The sequence below is a fragment of the Schistocerca piceifrons genome, chromosome 2 (genome assembly GCF_021461385.2).
Source record: "Schistocerca piceifrons isolate TAMUIC-IGC-003096 chromosome 2, iqSchPice1.1, whole genome shotgun sequence".
Taxonomy (NCBI): Eukaryota; Metazoa; Arthropoda; class Insecta; order Orthoptera; family Acrididae; genus Schistocerca; species Schistocerca piceifrons.
In genome coordinates this window covers 839,521,035-839,545,870 of record NC_060139.1, presented here as the reverse complement: position 1 = coordinate 839,545,870, position 24,836 = coordinate 839,521,035, and the positions used below count along the sequence as shown (strand labels likewise).

General features: G+C 44.1%; 1 protein-coding gene across 2 annotated transcripts in view; it reads right to left on the bottom strand.

Annotated features, from left to right (window-relative positions):
- Window positions 1-24,836, bottom strand: part of LOC124776908 (cleavage stimulation factor subunit 2 tau variant) — an 89,625-nt gene that overhangs the window by 56,265 nt on the left and 8,524 nt on the right. For both annotated transcript variants that reach the window (XM_047252116.1, XM_047252117.1), the window contains exon 3: window positions 8,055-8,224. In XM_047252116.1, the coding sequence (XP_047108072.1) occupies window positions 8,055-8,224 (170 nt within the window). The remainder of the gene's footprint in view (window positions 1-8,054; window positions 8,225-24,836) is intronic.

The following is a 24,836-nucleotide window of genomic DNA, read 5'->3' as shown; positions in this document are numbered from 1 at the left end:
AGCACATCATTAGGTTACAAGAAGCACTTTAACAGAAAGCTGGGGAAGTAGCACGTTGCAAGGGCCATGGAGAGGTACTGTGTGCTGAGAAGCACTAGGTACTAGGACAACTTGGAGAAGTTAAGACTATACCGTGTGTACATTCTCCTATCAATCCTGCAAAACCAAATTTGAGAACACCTTTTTCGCCAAGGCAACAAGAAGACATAAGCATATTCCTCGATGATGTCTGCCACATTGGGCAGTTGGTCTGATGAAATTTGCCTTTTTATGACCAATCTGTGGTTTATAGGAGAGGCTAAGGCATATGTTACTTACCATGAGACTTAACGAGATGTGCAAACATTCGAACAGTTACCTGCAAAGAGGGAGGAGGGGGGAAGGGAATACGACAGCAGAATAGGAGGCAGATCAGTACTTGCTTCTTTAGTGAGAATAACAAGTCCATTGAACCATTCTCAGGTAGGATGCAAAAGATCAACATCCAAATGTACGTGCTAACACAGAATGAGTAATAAGAATAAGGATCTCTATGTATTTTTGCATGGCATTCCCCACTTAAATGCTGTGTGCAGATTAGGATGGAGAACCCTTCTGATTTGGCCGCAGTTATCAGGATCTCCACACAGTTGGAAGAGACAGATATAGCAACTACAGACTGTGGCAACCACCAGGTGTTTTCTTCAATAATGAAATAACACAGATGTAGGCATGAGGACCATTTCCAACACTGTCATCAGCTGGAATGCTAAGAGTGCAGACGAGTAGCTCACAAAGCATGAGAATGTAAGAGTAAAAAACGGGAAAATCAGTATCAGCAAATATCTTCAATAAATGTGAATGGGAAGGTGTCAGCCACCAGAAAATGTTTCCAATAAAGTGTAGTACTGGACATGCAGATGCAGAGATGGAACGCTGCTTGTGGAGTTGTCTTGTTGTTGTTGTGGTCTTCAGTCCTGAGACTGGTTTGATGCAGCTCTCCATGCTACTCTATCCTGTGCAAGCTTCTTCATCTCCCATTACCTACTGCAACCTACATCCTTCTGAATCTGCTTGGTGTATTCATCTCTTGGTCTCCCTCTACAATTTTTACCCTCCACGCTGCCCTCCAATGCTAAATTGGTGATCCCTTGATGCCTCAGAACATGTCCTACCAATCGATCCCTTCTTCTAGTCAAGTTGTGCCACAAACTTCTCCTCTCCCCAATCCTATTCAATACGTCCTCATTAGTTACGTGACCTACCCATCCAATCTTCAGCATTCTTCTGTAGCACCACATTTCGAAAGCTTCTATTCTCTTCCTTTCCAAACTATTTATCATCCACGTTTCACTTACATACATGGCTACACTCCATACAAATACTTTCAGAATGACTTCCTGACACTTAAATCTATATTCGATGTTAACAAATTTCTTTTCTTCAGAAACGCTTTCCTTGCCATTGCCAGTCTACATTTTATATCCTCTCTACTTCGACCATCATCAGTTATTTTGCTCCCCAAATAGCAGAACTCCTTTACTACTTTAAGTGTCTCATTTCCTAATCTAATACCCTCAGCATCTCCCGACTTAATTTGACTACATTCCATTATCCTCGTTTTGCTTTTGTTGATGTTCATCTTATACCCTCCTTTCAAGACGCTATCCATTCCGTTCAACTGCTCTTCCAAGTCCTTTGCTGTCTCTGATAGAATCACAACGTCATCAGCGAACCTCAAGGTTTTTATTTCTTCTCTATGGATTTTAATAGCTACTCCAATTTTTTCTTTTGTTTCCTTCAATGCTTGCTCAATATACAGATTGAATAACATAGGGGAGAGGCTACAACCTTATCTCACTCCCTTCCCAACCACTGCTTCCATTTCATGCCCCTCAACTCTTATAACTGCCATCTGGTTTCTGTACAAATTGTAAATAGCCTTTCGCTCCCTGTATTTTACCCCTGCCACCTTCAGAATCTGAAAGAGAGTATTCCAGTCAACATTGTCAAAAGCTTTATCTAAGTCTACAAATGCTAGAAACGTAGGTTTGCCTTTCCTTAGTCTAGCTTCCAAGATAAGTCGTAGGGTCAGTATTGCCTCACGTGTTCCAGTATTTTTACGGAATCCAAACTGATCTTCCCCCAGGTCGGCTTCAAATAGTTTTTCCATTCGTCTGTAAAGAATTGGCATTAGTATTTTGCAGCCGTGACTTATTAAACTGATAGTTCGGTAATTTTCACATCTGTTAACACCTGCTTTGGAATTATTATATTCTTCTTGAAGTCTGAGGGTATTTCGCCCGTCTCATACACCTTGCTCAACAGACGGTAGAGTTTTGTCAGGACTGGCACTCCCAAGGCTGTCAGTAGTTCTAATGGAATGTTATCTACTCCCGGGGCCATGTTTCGACTCAGGTCTTTCAGTGCTCTGTCAAACTCTTCACGCAGTATCATATCTCCCATTTCATCTTCATCTACATTCTCTTCCATTTCCATAATATTGTCCTCAAATACATCGCCCTTGTATCGACCCTCTATATACTCCTTCCACCTTTCTGCTTTCCCTTCTTTGCTTAGAACTGGGTTTCCATCTGAGCTCTTGATATTCATACAAGTGGTTCTCTTTTCTCCAAAGGTCTCTTTAATTTTCCTGTAGGCAGTATCTATTTTACCCCTAGTGAGATAAGCCTCTACACCCTTACATTTGTCCTATAGTCATCCCTGCTTAGTCATTTTGCACTTCCTGTCGATCTCATTTTTGAGACGTTTGTATTCCTTTTCGCCTGCTTCATTTACTGCATTTTTATATTTTCTCCTTTCATCAATTAAATTCAATATTTCTTCTGTTACCTAAGGATTTCTACTAGCCCTCGTCTTTTTACCTACCTGATCCTCTGCTGCCTTCACTACTTCATCCCTCAAAGCTACCCATTCTTCTTCTACTGTATTTCTTTCCCCCATTCCTGTCAATTGTTCCCTTACGCTCTCCCTGAAACTCTGTACAACCTCTGGCTTAGTCAGTTTATCCAGGTCCCATCTCCTTAAATTCCCACCTTTTTGCAATTTCTTCAGTTTTAATCTACAGTTCATAACCAATAGATTGTGGTCAGAGTCCACATCTGCCCCTGGAAATGTCTTACAATTTAAAATCCGGTTCCTAAATCTCTGCCTTACCATTATATAACCTATCTGAAACCTTTTAGTATCTCCAGGATTCTTCCATGTATACAACCTTCTTTTATGTTTCTTGAACCAAGTGTTAACTATGATTAAGTTGTGCTCTGTGCAAAATTCTACAAGGCGGCTTCCTCTTTCATTTCTTACCCCCAATCCATATTCACCTACTACGTTTCCTTCTCTCCCTTTTCCTACTACCGAATTACAGTCACCCATGACTATTAAATTTTTGTCTCCCTTCACTATCTGAATAATTTCTTTTATTTCATCATACATTTCTTCAATTTCTTCGTCATCTGCAGAGCTAGTTGCCATATAAACTTGTACTACTGTAGTAGGCATGGGCTTCGTGTCTATCTTGGCCACAATAATGCGTTCACTATGGTGTTTGTAGTAGCTTACCTGCATTCCTATTTTTTTATTCATTATTAAACCTACTCCTGCATTATCCCTATTTGACTTTGTATTTATAACCCTGTATTCGCCTGACCAAAAGTCTTATTCCTCCTGCACCGAACTTCACTAATTCCCACTATATCTAATTTTAACCTATCCAATTCCCCTTTTTAAATTTTCTAACCTACCTGCCCGATTAAGGGATCTGACACTCCACGCTCCGATCTGTAGAACGCTAGTTTTCTTTCTCCTGATAATGACGTCCTCTAGAGCAGTCCCCGCCCGGAGATCCGAATGGGGGACAATTTTACCTCCGGAATATGGAATATTTTACCCAAGAGGACGCCATCATCATTAACCATACAGTATAGCTGCATACCCTCAGGAAAAATTACGGCTGTAGTTTCCCCTTGCTTTCAACCGTTCGCAGTACCAGCACAGCAAGGCCGTTTTGGTTAGTGTTACGAGGCCAGATCAATCAATCATCCAGACTGTTGCCCCTGCAACTACTGAAAAGGCTGCTGCCCCTCTTCAGGAACCACACATTTGTCTGGCCTCTCAACAGTTACCCCTCCGTTGTGGTTGCACCTACGGTACGGCTATCTGTATCGCTGAGGCACGCAAGCCTCCCCACGAACGGCAAGGGCCATGGTTCATCAGGAACCACACATTTGTCTGGCCTCTCAACAGTTACCCCTCCGTTGTGGTTGCACCTACGGTACGGCTATGTGTATCGCTGAGGCACGCAAGCCTCCCCACCAACGGCAAGGTCCATGGTTCATGGGGGGGGGAGTTGTCTTGGTGCCAGGAAACATAGGTTTCTGGTAGATATTGGAGTACATTTATTGATTATTGCACGAGATCTCTTGGATAGAAAGAGACTCGGGTCTCCACGTTACTGGTTATGTTAAGTTGGCAATAATGAAGTAAGTTCACTGGGTACAACACTGGTCAAGTTTAGCATTGGGGCTAAGGCTTTTCCCAAACATATAGATGTGTTGATACAGGTTGGTGAAGTGTATTCTGCAATTATCACACTTGATTTCCTCACTAAACATCATACTAAAATTGATCTTTCATGGTATACAGTAGAGCTTCAAGAGACTGTTTGTGCTGGGTGATACCACTGCAAGCGAGGCAATGTTGCAAGGAGCACCAATCATGAAGCTATTGCCAACTGCACTGAGTATATGCACACTACAGATGGGTTCCCATGATAATGTACTGTCACGGACACGGGAATTAGTTTAGGTCTTTGCAGGTACAGAATTACCACAAGAGATGATGTGTGTGGTTGAGCCACTTGTAAGTTTGGGCGCAATGCACTGTTTTGTGACCAGAACAGTAGCATGCAAAAGTAATGTGAATGGTGAATGTACAGTTCCAGTTACACTCGATGATTTTGATAAGAACAATTAAAGTCTAGCAAAGGGCTTCATGATCGCCATATTGTGTATTTTGGATGAAGGGGATATAGATAGGACATGTATTAACCGCAGCCACAAGCATACCGTCAATAATTCTGCTTTATGTAACAAAGTGGGTCATTTGTAGGATAGCAACCAGTGTGCTATGGAACCATTGCATGGGATGCATTACCCATAACCCAACACTGCATACCCAATGTAATGGAAAACCATGACTACAGATGAAGGAAGTGATATTGGAACAAGGAGATGCACATGCTCTTATGACACAGGAGTTGCGAGAGAGCAGAACAGGAAGTGTTACCATTTGTCTGACCATTATAGTCCAAAATGATGCATGGTTGTGCAAAGCTCAGTTGTTAAGAGGTGAACCTGACACAATACAATGTCACAGGGAAGTGCTCGAGCCTCAACCACATTTTCAGAAACTAGATACCCACTGGATTTACTCAGTCTTTATGTCACAGATCGTGATCATCAACTGTTACGAGAATGGAAAATCTAGGGCCATGAAATGGATGGAACTTCAAGATTATGGTATCTTGATCAATGGCATGACTTACAATGTAGCATAAGCTCAACTATCTGTTACCTGTAACTATTATCAGTATGACCATGATCATGTTATAATAGGCAAAAAAACTTTTGAATATCCTGTCTATCCAAAACAGGACATTTGAGTCCAGAACTCTTACACTTGATCGATGGACTAACTGCCTCCTAAAAAGGGTGTATTACTACGGAACAGACTTTCAAACATATCCAACATTTCCAGGAAATATAACATCAGAATATCACCACTATAAGTGTTTCTTCTACTAGCATAGCCATGCTTTTTTAGAAGAACTTGTGTATTGCACCTACACTTGAGACGCAAGACTGCCTATCCTCTTGACCTATCTCCGCACCAGATCCCCACAGAAAGGCTTGATGCCGTAACTAAGAAGTAGGAATTGCAACAAACTGTGCCAATATATAGAATTAAATTATAGCAAGTAGAACAAGAAAGATATCGGTCATATTAGAGATAAAACATATATTTATGTGGAAAAAAGTAACGTAACTCACTCTTGTAAGATGTTAACCGAGATTATACTGTATAAACCAGTGTCAATGTAATTTATGCAAAATGAAGTTGTTCTAGGATGATGCCAGTGTAAAATTCCTGATGAATGTTTGGAGATGAGAGGATTGTTGAACAGTAGATCCAATCCCTGGGTGCAAATATAAATTTTTGAAAATACTACCTGGCACAGATGACACAGAATCATATCTGGCTCATACCGTGCATCAGAAGCAGTATCTCGGACATGCAAAGAGTGCCATTGTTGCAGAAAGCTGGGTGCCACTCAAAATACATTTTCACACCAAGCTGAGCAGTAATCAAGGAGTACGAATGGCACAATCTGACAGCATTCGATGCGTCATTCTGTGATTCTTGCAAGACTGAGCCACAGCAAGTAAAATCCAAGCTCAGCTTCTCCATAGTGTCTTAGCACTGACTGAAAGTGCGAAGGCATCAAAACTGACAATAACTGAGACACCACAATGGGGCCAAGAGTGCAGACACCTCCAGATAATGAGGGTGAATGACTGCATCGCCAGCCACAATGATGTTATGTCCAACTTAAATACTCCCATTTCAGGGTCAGTATCCGGTCATCCCATCTGCGTGTCCAATTCTGATGCAATGATGGTCTCATTAGTTACAGAATAAATTGGTTGCTGAATCATGATGTGTTGCCTGCTGCTGAGAGAAGACTTCGCCTCCGAGACTGCAGCCAGTCGGTTGTAGTGAAACTTAGCTGCCACTGCTGTTTCGTCAACACCATCACTGACAGAAGATGCGTACGAGCCTCAGCCTTCCTTCATGAAGGACCATATCGAGTGACTGTAAGCTACCGTTTTTTACATGTTGGGCAAGGCACCCAATTAGTGCCTCCCTGGCTGTATGTCGTGCTGCCATTTGGGTCCGAGACTTCTGCTTTAATCACACCCGCTGTCTGTGATATGCTATTGGCACCTGCTTAGGTGAAGGTCCATCTCTGAGAGCGCTGAGGTGAGTTGCACAAGCTGCTGACAAGCTACAGTAGGCTCGTGCCTACAGACTCCCATTCCGGCTATCTGCATGACACTGCCGTCAGATCCTGACCACCGTGGCCACGATCGTCAAAGCAATGTGTCCACATTCCTTGTTGCACTCAAGTGTGCGATTTGACATGCCTTCCAACATGCCAAAGATGACAACTCCTACTATAAAATCACAAGCAAGAAATATGTTTCCAGACAACGCTGTTTCACTGGTGCTTTAGGGCAGACAACGCTGTTTCACTGGTGCTTTAGGGCATACAACACCATGTACAGCAGCTCCTGACCTCGGCCTCCTGCACCTGCAGTGTCACCATGTCACCTGCTCAGCCTCCAAACCCACTAAAAATTCTGACCTGAGGGGTGACCACTACACAGAGTTGGCAAAATAAAACTGGCCTGTAAAATACTTCATGCCCTGGGTGAAGTTGATGTAAGCTGACCTGCCTACCTTACAAAGCATGAAATACTTTCTGGACCAGCTTTATTTTGCTCTTCGTATATGTGGATGACATAAAACTAAATAAAGAAATCGGAAACAGCTGCAACCTGGACAATAGCAGGCAGGTACTGGTGTCAACATAACCATTTACATTAGAGAACTGTGCCACTATTCATATTCGTAGCATCGAAGTACAAATAACAAATGAGAAAATTAACAGTACTAATTAATTGGTGCCTGGATAAGAGTCCAACAATTTGAGAATAACACCAAACACCTAACACAAATTAAACATTTGCAGGTTAATCTTGTAATACAACTGAAAACAGCCAGTGTACCAGATTGTTGTCACTTAGAAAATATTTTCTATCAAATGAAAAGGTCTCATTTTATACATTTATCAAGTACTGATTTAGATTGAAAATTAATTAAAAGTTACTTTATGTTTTCAAAAATAATTATTCATAATGAAAGACTTTAGCTATTGAAATCACTTATACATAAAATAATTATAATAATTAAGATATGGTGTGGCTACTTACTCTGCATCTCCATACGTGACTTCTCTGTGCAGGCATTGTCAACACGCAGAGTACGTCCACCTATTTCATAGCCATTTAAATTTCGCATTGCAGAAAGAGCAGTCTCTTGATCTTTATATTCACAAAATCCATAACCTTTTGGTTTACCGGTCTCACGATCATAAACTAACCTGGAAATGGAATTGTTTGTAACAGATGATCTCACAGCATGAAGTTATCGCCCACCGTTTACCATTAAAACAAAACAAAAATTGACCTTCAACTCAGATATGAACTTACACAGTACCTTCTTGCGTTGCTAACTGTTCAGATGTTTATTCCAGTAGCCAACACACTCATTAATCTGCAGTAAAACAAAAATATTTTTCTTTTCTCCAAGTATCTCAAAAGTATATTGTAGATTCTTCTGAAGAGTTACGATGCATTAAATTTCTTTGATAATATAGAACACAAATTCACGGATACCTACGTAGCGCTATGTTTACTACCCGATATTAAAATTATTCCCTAATTTGCATGTTGACTGCTAACCTATCTCATCTTCATCTTCACATCTTGTCTACATGGACAAGGAAAAATAATTCCCGGATTTCCCGGTTGAAAATACACTTTCTCCCAGGTGAAAATACACTTTTTCCGTGTTAAGTGACAGTATACTTTTTCTTGGCACTTATCAATCCGTTTATGGTTTTATACACCAGCGTAGAATTTCCCGGCACTTTAGAAAATGAAACACGGGAAAAAAACACGTTTTGGAAAGATCTTTGATGTGCAGCAACATATACACTGCATATTTCCGTGTTACGAACGTATAAATTGGAATTCCACCAAACACCGCAAGTTACTTTCCGAAGCATTAAAATAGAGATTGCGATGCACTTTTGTAAGCCAGTCACAGTTCATCTCACCAGATCTCGCCAGGTGATGACAGCATTTGACGTGTCATGTAGTCAGATCACCCTTAAGTAGTGCAAACACACAAATAAGAAAAATTAATGGGTTAAATTAATGTACAATAGTTGCTACAAGAAAAGCAAAGCTATCACATATAATATTGGTCTCTAAGATTAATAAGCTGCAAGAGAAACTAAGCTTCCACATATATTGTTGATCTTTTTTGCGCGTCATACATCACATAAATGTGCCAATAAATTTTTTTAATGACGACGTAAATGTCTGATCTTCTAGGCTCGAAATTCTTCATATGGTCGTCCCCAAAGAGTTGATTTTTAAATGAGAGTCAAACGCTCTGTGATTTAAGAGATTCGTCGTACACTCTCTCACATAGTTTATCTTACATAAAAGGAAATTTACTTTGAAAGTATCGCTTTTCAAAGCAATATTCGCAATATTTTTCCGTGACCTGTTAGAAAGGTACGTTTCAACAGTTGCCAGAGAGCGCCATATAACAGGCGTCACTGCACTTGCGCAGCTACGATGACACAGGAAGCCCGCATGTTTGTACGTGTGAAACATTAAAAGATCTTGCATTAAAACGAATCTAATGTAAAAAACTGTCACGTCACGCTCATTGGAGGCAATTTGTTGTTAAGAGGCACTGCACAGTCTTCCTAAAGCCTTTGACACACTTTGCTGTTGGCAGACGCTTGTATAAGCACTGTGTTTGTTGTTGCATATGGCGCATTTTCTTTGCGACTTAAGTTTTATTTTCATTTTTTTTATCTCGTTCAAGTTTTGTTGCTGCAGTATTTTTCTGCAGAAGCGGGATATAGTAAATTTTTTTGTTAGAGTATTGGTTCTTACCAGTCAAAATCACAAACATTTAACTGAAAACTAAAACAATGAAAAATTCCTGGAACTCAAAAAGATTCCCGGGTTTTTCCCGGTTTTCTTCCGGATGAAAAAATTCCCGGGTTTTTCCCGGATCTCCCGGTTGTCCCGGGTCGTAGACACCCTGCACTAAATGTCTATGACCAGACAACTTGTCTGCCATAGTTGTAATAAATTATACACAAAATCCTCTGTCATTAATCATTATATCTGTTAATTAAATCTGTATCAAAACCCCCACAATAGTTCCTGAGACTTGCCCTCACATACGTGTAGTAACTGCAAGAAAAAATGTGTAGTTTCACCACATCATGACAAGCTCATACACTCAGAAAAATTTTGCTGAATTGGACACTGGACTCTGAAGCCTACGCTGGTATGTTACTTCATTTTCCATTGCTGTTTCATGATTCAGAACTGCCTGCTGTGTTTTAGCTACAAGTGTACAGAATTTGCATACATTTGGGTACATCATTTATGGCTCCAAAGCATCTAAAGAGTAAATATAATTGGGTGATGCCCGTTCCTCTGTGATTAGAATATATTACAAATTAAGTTTTAACACAAACAATGAAAAATCTAGAATGGAATAATGACAATATTATGAAAAGGACAGATCTACTCACCATACAGAGGAGATGTTGAGTTGCAGACAGGCAGAACAAACAGACTATGAAACACACAAGCTTTTGGCCTCAACACACACAAGACCATTGTATCTGGCTGTCTGGGCCAGACTGCGAGCAACTGCGCATGATGGAAGAAGGGGTGGTTGGGATATGGAGGGAGTAAGGAGGAGGCTAGGGCCGGGAGGGGGAGGAGAGCATGGTATGGGTGAGGACAATAAAGTGCTGTCGGTGGGAGCATATAGAGATGTGATGATGAGAGGGCGGGGCAGCTAGGTGCAGCTGGAGTTGGGCAGAGGTCCAGATGGAAAGGGGGGGAGATGGCACTTTACATCCTCCACATGGATACAATCTGATGTAGAGGGGAACGAAGGTGATAGCACAATTATACAATCACCATTTAGTCCTTCAGAGCTCAACACAGCAACTTGTCTGGCGGTGGTGACAAAGAAGTGGAAGAATTACTGAAATGCCATCAGAGTGGCGAAGATTAGTGACACTGTAACAAAGCCACATGACTGGGGGAAGAGATCATAAAGTCGATAACCAAAAAGGTGCTACTTGTGGCACTAAATTGGGCAGGGATAAAATCATTGAGGGGAGACAGATAAAGATCAGAAAAGATGGTCAGTCAGAAGACGTGGTAGTCCCCAACAGGGGGTACATACTGAAATCTCAAGTAGGAGAAAAGGAGGGGTGAGAGATTTCTTACTAAGATGGTATGTAAGTGCCCTGCCCGGGGGCAAATAAACATTGCAAACGGTAATCGCTGGGCTGACTCACACTTGCACTGCTTTCACTTCTAGTGTGGTAAGCATGGTAATGCAATCACTGACAACATCTTTGTAAATCGACATACACATCCCTCCAGAAACACTGCAGGGGTCAATGCAGTTCAAGAAGAAGATACGGTAATCTTAAAGGGTTGGAGCATTGTTATATGGAGAGCAATACAGGTCACACAACAGGAAGATATTAGTCCTTGCAGTTTAGGAGGATGACAGTAATATCCGTTTCTGTTCCACTGAATCATCACATTAAAGTGCACCTTGATTATGTGTGAAGGGGCCAAGAGGACAGGTCATGCTTCAGGATGATATTGTAATTCATCAGGATGGAACATCACCATGTGAAAGAGGGGGGGTGGGGGTGGAGGGGAAGGGGAATCTGAAGCTCAAGGGTCACAAAAGCAGCCTTCCCCCAAGCTTCCTTTTCCTTCTCCTTAATTCCTTCAGAGAGTCAGAAATCTTGCAAAAGGTTATCCACCGTGGGGGTACAACTGGAAGATTGGGCAGCCCTGGAAACTGCAGTCCAAGGCCTGCCTGGTGCAGAGATTTCTGGGATGAGGGTTCTCTGTTACACGATGGCTTGGTAATTGGTATTGAGGTCCCTAAGTAGGTGCTCCAGTGAATCACAAAGTCGTTGGCTGGTTGGAGTTAAGGGACTAAACAGCGAGATCATCACTCTTCAGCCATGAGGCAGTTTATCTGCAGTTATGATATCTGGTAAAAATTTGATCAAATTATGGAAGTACTAGCAACCCACCTTGGCCTCACAGAGGTAGCACTGCGTACCTATCGCTGAATAATTTGCCTAGAGGCACCAGTGCACAGTGAGTATTAAAATCCTTACAGTAGTTCCTGAGAGTAGTCTTCACATACAGATAGGAAGGAAAAAACACACACTGTGGGGGACTGTGAGTCGTCATAGTTCAGCTAATATGCACCAAATATTTATAAATCATGCACACAAACCTTCCTCATGAATCAGTGCATCTATTAATGAAAATATTATCAAAAACACCACAGTAGTTCCTGAGTTTAGCCTTCATTAATTTATAACATATATACAAGGAGAATATATGTACAGGTGAACAGATTCTGGTAATAATAATTTTATGTAGCTCAATATCGTAGTGCAAGTCTTACAAATGGACATCACTTCAGCAACTTGAATCTCTGTGGCCACTTATCCAACCAGAAAATGGTGACCTACACATTTCATTTGTGGCAAATTTCCACACCATTAAGAGGTGACTGGTAGTTTAAAAAAAAACAGAGACTAAACTACATGATGTGACCAGGATTTGATCATGCAAGTTCTTAATTATCAACACCGAACTTTAGACCTAGTGCTAAACCACCAAACTTCAATTTGCTTCAGTTCTGGTAAGAGAGACCTATTGTTTAACATGGAATCCAAACCACATTTCAGTTCTGGTGAATCACTGGGAGGTTTAATGTTAGGTTAAAATACACTGAAAATTTTGTGATCTGACCGTTATTCGATCCTGCGACCTTTCAGGTTTGAGGCATGTGCTGAACCACTGCCTAGGGTTCTGCTTAATCTTCACTGCTGTCTGAAGTTGCGGTGGCTGTACTGCTAGATGGCAATTCCATTGTTCTCCAGTGATGAACTCAAATTTGTCACCGATCAGCCAATTTTCACGAAATATTTATAAATTATAGATACAAATCTTCCTGATGATTCAATTTATCTGCTTATCAAAATGAGATCAAAATCCCTACGGTAGTTCCAGAGATTAACCACTATATTCAGACAGAAGCGAGTAGCGAATTTCAATTCATACATTATGAAAATATATAGGAGTGGTAAAACAGAGGCACTGAAAGCAATATTGATGCCAGGGGTGGTAAATAATTTCTGGAGAAATAAAAGTATATGGGTCAGGCCAAGACAAGTCAGAGCAGATGAGGCGTCTGCCAGAGCTCACTTGTGGCAGGAGAAACACCACCTGCATCCTAGCCCCCATCATCCTTATTAAGGGCGACGACAGAGAGTAAAAAAGCTAAAGATGTAATGGTTATCAATTCAACTGATAATAATAAAATAAAGTGAGAGAAATAATCTGGCCAATTTGGTCAGAAGGACCAGGCAAGGACACTCCTTCATCCACCCATGTTTCATTTTCGGGGCTCTGCATGCAATGGAGGCCATCCATTGAAGTGCTACCCCTAACATGGAAAATAGAATAAGGCAGGAAAAAGCAGCTAACCACATCTAAAAGCAATTAACATAAACCAAAAGAGGGATGACCAAGGCATCTGGCAAAAGACAGTGTCAAGAGCCCCAAGACCCAGCAAGTGGCAAGACACACCATAACCCCAACCAATCTGCCCCCACCTCAAAGTCCTTTAAAATGTTATAGCTGCGAATAACAAACTAGTTTCATGGAGAAACAGAGAACCAGTTCAGCTGTCCATTGTTGTCCACCAATATTAGAGACAAAGAGGGGGAAGAATAATACGAACAGCACATACCACGAAGAGGACCCCGAGATGCATTCCAAATGGTAATCCCATCCATGGATGGATGTCAGACGGTTGATGACCCTTGTATGCAAAAAGTATCTGATAAGTTGGATGATTAGGAAGTCAGTAAGAGGTGGTACTGTCGGAACTGATGAGAAGTATCCTCCATCGGCATGAAGACTTTCTGTGAGCCATGTCTGGAAGCCATCTTTAGCCAGTCTTACTCCTCAATAATGGACTGGCTTCAATAATTTCAAAGCTGAAGGTGCCACTGAACCAGAAACCTGGCAACCATAGACCAACTGGGACGAGGTCAGGGCACTGTAAATACAGAGGTGAGTAATGTGATCTGTGCACCAAAAGGTGTGGGCATAGAGCATGTAGCTTTTGTAAACATGCTAGTCATGTTGAAAAATATGTGGCAGCATTGTCAACTTTTCATTAAAGCAGATTCCCAAAAAAATCGGAACTGCCTAACAACACTCAAGTAGAGTTCACGATCAGGATAGACAATGGCACGGCAGAAATTAATTACTAGTGTTTTTAAGGAAAAGAACTGGAAGCCAAGGGGAAGGGTAGAAGCAGATGCCCTTTGGGTGGTACCTTGGATCTGGCCTTCAGCCAATGCTACAGGTTGAGAGCTAAACCAAATGCAAAAGTAGTCCAATGGAAGTCACTAGCCTATTGAAGGCAATGGGGAATAATGTAACACTCAGCACAGAGCCATGCATAGCATCATACTTGAAACAATGAGACTATCTCATCACAGAGAAGTGAAAACACCTTCTAGCCAAATTTGAAGACCCTGAGTAGATTGAGTTTTTGAGTAACATTCGTAAGTTGGACCATCTGATTATGGATCAAATCAGGGCCTGGGACCATATCATGTGACAAGTTAAGAGTCTAAATCAGTTCCCATCCAGTGAAAGATTCCTTACATATGACATCTTGAGGTGTCGGGTATTCTGCCGGATACCAGCATTGTTCTTGCACGATATTTCAAAAAAATGAACTGGTATCTTCAACAGGTGCTATCTGAGACAGTATGTCTAGTGGAACGGTTCCAGTTTTTCATCTGTGGTCTGTTACCAGTAGCGGTATCATTAGGATTACCCACTTTGGTCCAGAGTGCTTGCCTGCCATTGCTGAGCACTGTCTGGAACTCAGTCATTCCATGAACTATGATAAAATGAGGGTTCTGGAACAGCGCCCAGATACTGGGACAATGTTACAAGTGAATCTACGGAAATACAGGTGATGGCACACCTATGCAACATGCCACTGGGTAACAAGTCAGTAGACCCTGGGAGCTTGCACTGGAGAAATACCAGCACCTAGCCTGGCACATGGGACCAAAGAAGAAATGCCTAAGAATGTTTCTAGTGGGTCACAGAGAGAACACCTAAAATTGTAGCGGATCGAAAACAGAATGCCGACCTACAGACAGGTACTCCAGATCAAAGAGGGAACACCTAAGGACAATGCTAGACAATGCGGGCCGCAGGCATAATGCCTGGTAGTGACAGTGGAGGGGGAAGAGCATAGGTATCAATACGGGACACGTTCCACTAGCCGAGCAGTCTCTGGTAGTGCCTGATGAAGATAACGAGTCATATTGTCAAAATAGCTTGCAAGAACAATGCTGATGTTTGGCACAATACCTGACTCCACAAGATGTCAACAGATCACCGGAAGAGTCTGAAGATTCACATTACGAGACTCTACAGGGAGGAAATGTACGGAAATATCAAGCTGGACAAACTTTCACACAGGAAATGGACAATGCTGAGTTCTCTCTCTTTCCCACTGGGACGTCAAGATGGAGATGAAGAACTAATTTTTGTCAGGATTAACCATTACATTAACTCTAGAGCGATGGGCGTTATAAAATGTTGAGCAAGCATGGCACTTGTGACAGATGATTTGAGATATGCACCACAGGCTAGATGTGGCTTTTACACCTTCATCTATACAAGGCAGCTGAAGATTCGGACATGGTCAACAGTGTACGTGGGTCTCTAATGAATTATGCCTAGAAGAATGCCTCAGTGTGACAGTATGCAAAGTTTGATCACAAGAGTAATAAAATGCAGCAGGTAGGGAACATTCGGACTGTGGTTGGTTGGTTTAAGGGGGTGGAAACCAAACTGCTTGGTCAATGGTCCTCAGACTGAGATTAACCTAAGTGGCAAGCAGTTTGATGACAACACTTTGAAGGTACTCAGCAGAGGTCTCGACTTTGCTATGACTCCTAGAAATGCACTCACTTCAGGTTTCATCAGCACAACAGACTAAGCAGCCAACACACTTCCCGGAAAGATGGAGGAAGAAATTCGCCTGGAGACCTGCGGGGTTCTCAGCAGGACACCAACTCCAAAATTGAAGTGATGAGAGGGTTGCATTAAGAGGCTATGGGGAGACAGCAGCAGTGTGGTGTCAGCAGCAAACAAAAGGAACTCTATAGTCATTTTGCAGTAGGTTGTGATCATTATGAGAAAGTGTGTCAATTTCTAGAGGATCCACCATACAGATTTTTAGAATGTGACCCTATGGACAAAGTGGACAGGATCACAGCTCTTTTGAAGAAAACTGGAATACCTCACAAAGTCATTAAACAACTATGAACAAGAGTGCAAGTTCCACTTAGACTATATGGACTACCAAAAGTACACAAAGAAGGCATGCCATTGTGTCCAACTGTCAGCAACACTAGCGTATCAACCTACCCAACAGCCAATGTATTCATCACAGCAACTCAGGGGACTTCTTTCAACATCTCAAACAATACTGGACCCTTTTCACTAAATGAGCAGTTTCAGGCAGCACATGAAGATAATGAGTCACATGGTTGAAATGTTGTGCAATAACAACACTGACATCCAGGAGAATACCCAACACTTCACGATGTCAACAAATCACTGGGAAAGTGTAGAATTACATTCCTCATATAATTCAATCGTGATGAGCGTGAAGGACTGGGAGATGTTTTCAATTTTTCCTTTATGTGTGTGAAAGGTAGCCAGGTAAGATGGTTGGTTGGTTAGTTGGGGGAGGAGACAAAACAGCAAGGTCACTGGTGCAGAGGGGAGCAACACAAACAGCACAGTCCAGACAAGGGGGAGGGACGACTGGCAAACAAGTAGATAAAAGGGACATCAGGGCAGCAGGAAGAGGGAAAAATTGGGAAAGGGTTGGAGGAAAAAGGGAGAGCAGAGGTTCCCCAGAAATAATGTGTGCAAAGGGGCTCCAGCACCATCACTGACCTGTCCTGATTCCCACACCATACAAAGATCACAAAACAACAGGAGCACCAGGGGAAGAAGACACAAGGAAATGAGAAACAAAACTGCACAAAAGACAAGACAAAACATAGGGAAAACCTGCCGGTGTAGAGGCGAGGCCAAGGCTTCCATAGCCAATGTAAACGATAACTGAGGGACTCAAATTCCAAAGGAAAATTCAACAACTTAAACCTGAGTGGGCAAACCGCTTTCATAAAGAAAACCAAGGACAGACAATCCTATAAGGGTCATCTGATAACACCTGGGACAAGGAGGATGGGAGGGTCTATTTAGTGCAAAGGACCAAAAGGTGGGGGCAGTCAAGCAAAATATGGATCACCAAGCAAGAGGGGGGGGGGGGGGGGGGGGGGAAGACTACAACTTACGGGGTGGGGCTTTTTGTGTAGTAAAAAACCATGGGTCAACCTAGTACGGTTGATACAAAGACGGCAGAGGATGGTAGATTCCTGATGGGAGAGGCAGAGGGAGGAACACCATATGGTGGGAGTCTCCTTGACTGCGCAGTTCATGACTGAACGAAAAGGTATTTTACATAAGGCCGCAAAGGCTGAAGAGGTCACAGAGAATGGGATGTAGGTGGCTGAACCCCCCCCCCCTCCTCCCCCCAAGCTAGACGGCAATCGAACAAGTAGCATCACCAAGATTGGCACAATGGTTGTGGATTCGAGGAGATAACAGAGAAGAGGGACGCACCCCATACTGACGATCAAAAGAATCATCAAAGGAGGAGGCACAGGATGGGTGGCCACACACGGCAGACAAACTGCATGCATACCCGCTAAGTAGAAAGCCACTGCGCTAAAACAGTGGTAGTTCAGCAGCTTCAGCACACTGAATCTCAACTGGGCTAGTGCAAAAGGGGCTTGTGGCCAAACAACAGATGCCTTGATGGTGGATAGTGTTGAGATGGTGTATACAGATGCATAAACAAAGGACCATAGTTGAGTTTCGAATGGCTAAGGGACTGTTACAAACAGAGGAGGGTGCTTCTACCGGCACCCCAAGAAGTACCACTGAGGACATGAAGGACATTAAGGAAATGTGTACAGCGGGCTGCCAGGCAAGACACATGGGAGGACCAAGAGAGTTTCCTATCGAGCTTGAGCCCCAGGAATTTCGTAGTGTCAACGCACTAACGGAAGGGCACCAGGCCCAAGATGTGAAGACGGTGGGAGAAACCACTTGCGTCGCCAGAAATTCATACAGACAGTTTTGTCAGTAGAAAAGCAAAAGCAACTGTCGATGCTTCGGGAGTAAAGACATCGCTGAAGATGCTGCTGAGTGAGACAGGTCCATGGAGAACTGCAATGGATGGCAAAAAGTCAACAATAAGGGAGCTGGATATGCCCGGTGGGAGACATGCCATTATAGGGTTAAAGGGATAGCAAAGAGGATGACACTCAGGACGGAATCCTGAGACACACCATTTTCCTGGATAAAGCTGTCCGACATGGCAGAGCCCACACACACACACACACACACACACACACACACACACACACACACACACACACACACACACACACACCTTGCAAACTCAATCTTTTAAAAATGCCTGAAGGAAACAGGGCAGGTGACCATGAAAGCCCCACATGTAAAGAGTACGGAGGATACCAGTCCTCCAGCAGGTGTCGTAGGCCTTCTCCAACACGAAAAACACAGCCACAGTCTGGGATTGCTGTAGAAAAGCATTCATGAGATGGGTGGACAAAGTAACGAGATGGTCAACTGTAGAACACCGCGCTCGAAATCCACACTGTGCACTAAAGCTAGCATACCAGCCGGGCATGAATCCTACGTTCCATCACCTTGCAAACACAGCTGGTAAGAGAGATGCGGCAGTAGCTAGAAGGTAGGTTTTTGTACTTACTGGGCTTAGGTATGGTTATGACTATGGCTTCACGCCAGCATACGGGAAATGTGAACTCTGTCCAGACGTGATTGTACATGTTAAGCAGAAAGTGCTTGCCCACAAGAAAAAGGTGCTCCAACATCTGAACATGGATGGCGTCTGGCCCTGGGGCGGAGGATTGGGATGAACTGAGAGCATGATCTAGCTCCCTCATAGTAAAGGCGGCATTGTAGTGCTCACAATTCAGATAAGAGAAGGGCATCACTCGAACTTCCTCCACTCATATCTGATGGAGGAAAGCAGGGTGATAGCAGCTCTAAACTTCCGCAAAATGGAGGCCAAAGGTGTTGGAGATAGCAACAGGGGCCACGATAACATCGTGTGCTACTGACAGTCCAGAAATTGGGGAATGGATCTTGGTTCCAGAGAGCTGTCAGAGGTTGGCCCACACAAGAGAGGAAGGGGTGGAACTGTTAAAATAACTAGTGAATGAAATCCAGCTAGCTCATTTGCTATCCCAAAGAAAGCGAAGACACTTTGCACTCATCTGTTTATAACGTATGCAGTTTGCCATCATAGGATGATGGTTAAAAATGCGCAGCGCACATCTCCATGCACGAAATGCATTGCGGCATGCCTCAGTCCACTAAGGGACTGGGACACGATGTGGTAAAGAGGAAGAGCGAGGAATGGAATGTTCTGCAGCATCAAGGGTGACGTTTGTGAGATATTCCACCTAGTCGTCAAAACTGGGGAAATCTTGTTCTTCAGAGGAATCCAGAGAGGAGTAAAGCTGCCAGTCAGCCTTTGTATGCTGCCATTTGGGCATGCACGAGGATGGGGTAAGAGTCAGCAGGAAATGGTCCCTCGAGTAGGCGTCAGAAATGACAGTCCACTCAAGACGATGGGTAGGCTGGGCAGTGCAAAAGGATAGGTCCAAATGGGAATAGGTGTACGAGGAGTTGGAAAGGAAAGTGGGTGCTCCAGTGTTAAGGCAGAAGATGTCCAGTTGGTTACGAAGGTCAGCCAAGAGGGCACCTCTCTGACAGGTCCTGGGAGAACCCCAAAGGGGACGATGCGCATTAAAGTAACCAAGTAGCAAAATGGAGGAGGTAGCTGCACAGTAAGCTGAAAGAAGTCTCCCCTGGTGACATCGAAAGACGGAGGGACATAAGTGGTACAGAGGGAAAAAGTCAGGTGAGGAACGAAAAGGCAAAACTGAAACAGCTTGAAGGTGGGTACTCAGGGAGTTGGGTTGACTATGAATGTCATCGCGTATGAGAACCATGACATCTCCATGAGATGGAATGCCGACCTCATGGGGAATATCAAAATGAATCGGTAAGAAATGTGAAAGCTCAAAGTGGTCATGAGGGTGCAATTTCGTTTCCTGAAGGCAGAGTACAAGTGGATGCTGCGATGCTAAAAGCAGCTGTAAATTCTCTCTGTGGGACCGAAGGCCACATACGTTCCATTGGAGGACAGTTATGAGGAGGAAGAGATGTAGGGGTGTCAAAACGGCGGCTGCCGAGTGACAGCTGGTGTAGAGTCAGCACTACAGGGCACAGAAGCAGGAGGATCCTGTTCCATGGGGTCCACAGAAGCATCGGCTTGCTTGTGTGGTTGGTCTGTGGAGTCCATTGCTGAAAAGCAGTTGGTGGTGCATCCAGCAATATGGAGGCCGGCTGGGCTAAGGAACCATGGGGCGACACCGTCAAAGAGGATCTTCAAGAAGGGAAAGGAGCAGATCGTTTGCCTTTGGTGGCCTTCATGGAGCAATGGGTAACAATAACCGAACTACAGGCGCCAGGTGGGTGAACACATGGTTTGTGACTAGCCAGTAATTTGTGAGCGACTGGGTAAGGCACTTTTTCCTTCACCCTGATCTCTTGGACAGCACACTCATCAAGACACGTGGGATAATCCCGAGAGGAGGCAGCATGGCCACCATTGGAGTTGATACAATGTGGAGAAGGAGGCGGACAATCGCCCTCGTGTGCATCTATACCACTGGTTACACATTTTGTTGTGTGTTGACAAGATGTTCTAGTGTGGTTGAAACGATGACACTGTTAGCAGCGCATTGGGTTCAGAATGTATGGCAGAACTGTGATAATTTCATAGCCCCTCTATCAAGGGTGAGGAAAAAAGAGTGCGGGTAGGCACTAAGGAGGAATCTACCTTTTTCATTACACGATGGACGGCAATGACACCCTGATCAGAGAGGTAATATTGGATTTCGGCCTGGACAGACTGTCGAGCAGCATGGCAACACATTTACCTTGGCGAAGGCCTGACCGTCTTCAGTACATGAGACCACGAGGAACCGTGGTGCAGCGGGAAGGATCTTTGAATCACTAGCTTCATCACATTTACGTTTCGTAAACGTTGATTGGGAAGGTGATTGACTCACTGTGAGAAAATCCCCCATGATTGCCAGCATCTCCGAAGGCGAGCTCCTTCCAAATGGGGGCTCCCATCACATGGGGACGCACCCGCCTTAGGTGACTGTTCATACCTCAGGTCACAACTTCCAAACACCTGACAGGGGGACCAATCGGCAATTTGGGAAGGTTGCTCCCTGTACCAGGGGTGTACACTGTGTGCCGGACCGAGACTCGCACTCAGGACCTTTGCCTTTCGCAGGCAAGTGCTCTACCAACTGAGCTCCCCAAGCACGACTCAAGCCCTGTCCTCACAGCCTTACATCTGCCAGTACCTCTTCTCCTATCTTCCAAACTTACAGAAGCTCTCCTTTGCAGAGTGAAAATCTCATTCTGGAAAGGTGAGACTGAGAACATTCCCAATAGCATCCCAGACATAATCTCCAAGGGAGGGGAAAAAGGATAGCAAGAGGACAGACATGCAGCACGAAAGGGAAAACAAATGATGCAAAGGCTGGGGCCTCATGATAGCCAAGCATGAACACACCAAAGAGTGGTGAGGCCCCTGGGGCGAGGGGGATGACCGGGGGGGGGGGGGGGGGGAGTCAGGAGAAAATGTGGGGAAGAGAGCCAGGAGGGCAGATGGAAATCATTGCAGAGAGATATGAGCGGTGCCCGTCAATAAACCCACCCAAGGACAGGTAGCGGGTTGATAACAGCCCGAAGTCACAAAAAGAGTAGAACAGGAGAGGGTGAGCAGTGGGAAAGGGGATGTAATGGCATAGGAAAGCACAAGCTGGGACGGTCAAACCGAAAGGGGAAGGATCCCAGCATCACCAGAAGTCTATCGACAGGGCGAGTGTGAAAGATCCCATCAATTAAACGGGTGCCATGATGGTGAACTGGGTCCAAGAAGAGCAGTGTGGAAGGGGCAGCTGATCCATAAACGTGAAAACTGTAGTCCAGAAAAGACAGAACCAATGTCCGGTAAAGGCAGAGAAGGGTCGAATGATGCATGACCCATGAAGTGCGGGCGAGGAAGCGAAGGACACTGAGTTCATGAAAACAGCAAATCTTCATATGAAGGATATGGGGCAACAACTTGAGCTTGTCGTCAAAAAGAAGATCCAAGAAACGGAGCTGGGGAACCAAGCTAAGGTGCTGGCCATCGAGGAAGAACTCTGGATCCAGATGGGCCACACTTCGGCGACAAAAATACACCACCATCGACTTAAGGGAGAGAACTTAACCATGTGAGTATGTCCATGTGGAAGCACACAGCGTGGCAGCCTGTAGCTGTCATTCCACAGAGACCACCATGTGGGAGCTAGTCCAAATGCAGAAATCATCTGCATGCAGAACAGGGGTGACCAACCGTCTGCCAGAGGCCATAAGTCCATTAATTGTAATGAGAAAAAGCAAGGCACTTAATATGGAGCCCTGTGGAGCACCATTCTCCTCTGCCAGCGGAATGCTGAGAATGGTGCCAACCCAAACTCTGAACAACCAGTGGGACAGGAACTGGCAAATAAAAATCGGGAGTGGGTACCAAATACCCCACTCATGGACAGTAAGGAGGATGTAATGGTGCCACACTGTGTCATAGGCCTTATGAAGACTGAAGAAAACCATGACAAAATGGCAGCGCTGAGAAAAGGCCTGGCGAACTGTGATTTCCAATCAAAGCAGATGATCCATCAGAGACTGTCCCTGCTGAAAGCCGCATTGGTAAGAAGATAAAAGGTCCCAAGAATCAGAGCTCCAATTGAGTTGACGAGCCACCAACCGTGCAAGTAATTTGCAGAACATTGGTCAGGACGACTGGATGCTAACTACCAAGGGACAATGGATCCTTGCTGGGCTTAAGGACAGGCACTTCAATACTGTCTCTCCACTGAGAGGAGAAAATGCCTTGGAGCTAAATACGGTTAAACACCTGCAGGAGATATTGCCATTGTGGAGGACTGAGGTGTTGAAGCAGTTGGTTATCTATGGAATCAGGGGCAGGGACTTAATCGTGAAAAGAAGAAAGGGGCAGAAGAAGCACCCATTCATTATAAGGTTCATTGTAGGATTCAAATTGTCGAGGAGTAAAACATAAGCAGGAAGCTTCAGCTCGCTGTTTCCGGAGGAGAAAGGTGGCTGGATAGGAGGCTAATGCCAATGCCACTGAATATGGGTCATTAGGTGTTGACAGAGAACGGATGGATCTGTACATTGGCCACCTGAGAGGCATGGACTGGAATGGCAGACTGTCGCTGAAAACCTTGAAGGGTCCAGAATGTAGCCCACAACTGCTTGCTCTGCTTGATTAAGTAATGGGCTATTGCATGAAGATGTTTAAAGGTAACAAGATGGGCAGAGGACAGGTACCTCTTAAGATGATGCAAACCGCGATGGGATCATGGATGGTGGTGGCAATGGCCATGCTCTACCATGGAACTGGCCGACGGCGAATTGGGCCCATCAAGCAGGGAACAGCAATGTCAGCAGAGTGGATTATCTTATCAGACACATCAATAACAACTTCATTAATACAACCTGACAAAGAAGATATAAGCATGACCTGGGAGATATACAGAGGACTATCAGCACGATGGAAAGCCCAGTGGGGTAACTTGGTCATCAGAAGGTGGGAAGGGAACAAGAGAATCAACAGGAAGTGGTCACTACCACATAGGTCATGTGGTGAACAGTGTAAGGAAAGAAGAAGGGGAGGGGAAGTGAGCAAAAGATCAAATCAGAGAGTGCCACATGTGGCACTAAAATGAGTGCAGAAACCATCATTAAGAAGGCATAGGTCATGGCCCGCAAGAAATTGGTCAATGATTAGGAGCCCTGGATTAGATGAAAAAGCAATGCCCCACAAAGGATAACAGACATTAAAATTCCCAAGGAGGAAGAAGGAGATGCTGAAGGAGGGCACCGGGTGTAAGTGGCCTGTCAGGAGGGAGATAGAGATTTTGACCTGTGACCACTGTCCAAGTGGACCTGGATAGCAACTGCTTCCAATGTGGTACGAAGGGGGATCCTTGTACTAACAGCATCCGTATGGACCAATGTGCAAACACGATCAGAAACCGTCATATCGACGATTTGATTCTGACAGGAGCTACAAAAGATCAGTGAGTGAACACTGGTAAAGTAAGATTCCAACAGAATGATACAAGCTGCTGAGTAAAAGGAAATAAGAGAATGCAACTCTGGGAAGTGATGGTAGCACCCACTACTGTTTCATTGAATAAGCACAGAGCGGGTATCCAACTGGGTGGCGAAAGGAATGGAGTCAATCACGTCACTGGGTCACCATTGGTCACCAATGAGGATGGGGAGACATTTATAAAAAACAAATCAGACCCAGTCTGCAAGGGGGGAGATAGCACCTCTGAGGGCACGAGGGAGGGGCCTTGTCCTGGGACTTACATTTCTTCTTCTTCTCTTCCACAGGTCGAGCAGGGCAACGTACGGAGGAAGTGCAGGCTTCTGCAAGATCTGTGACTAAAGAGAGCAGTCAACCTTGGGGTGCACAGACTGAGTGGCCTGTGGCTCAGTTGC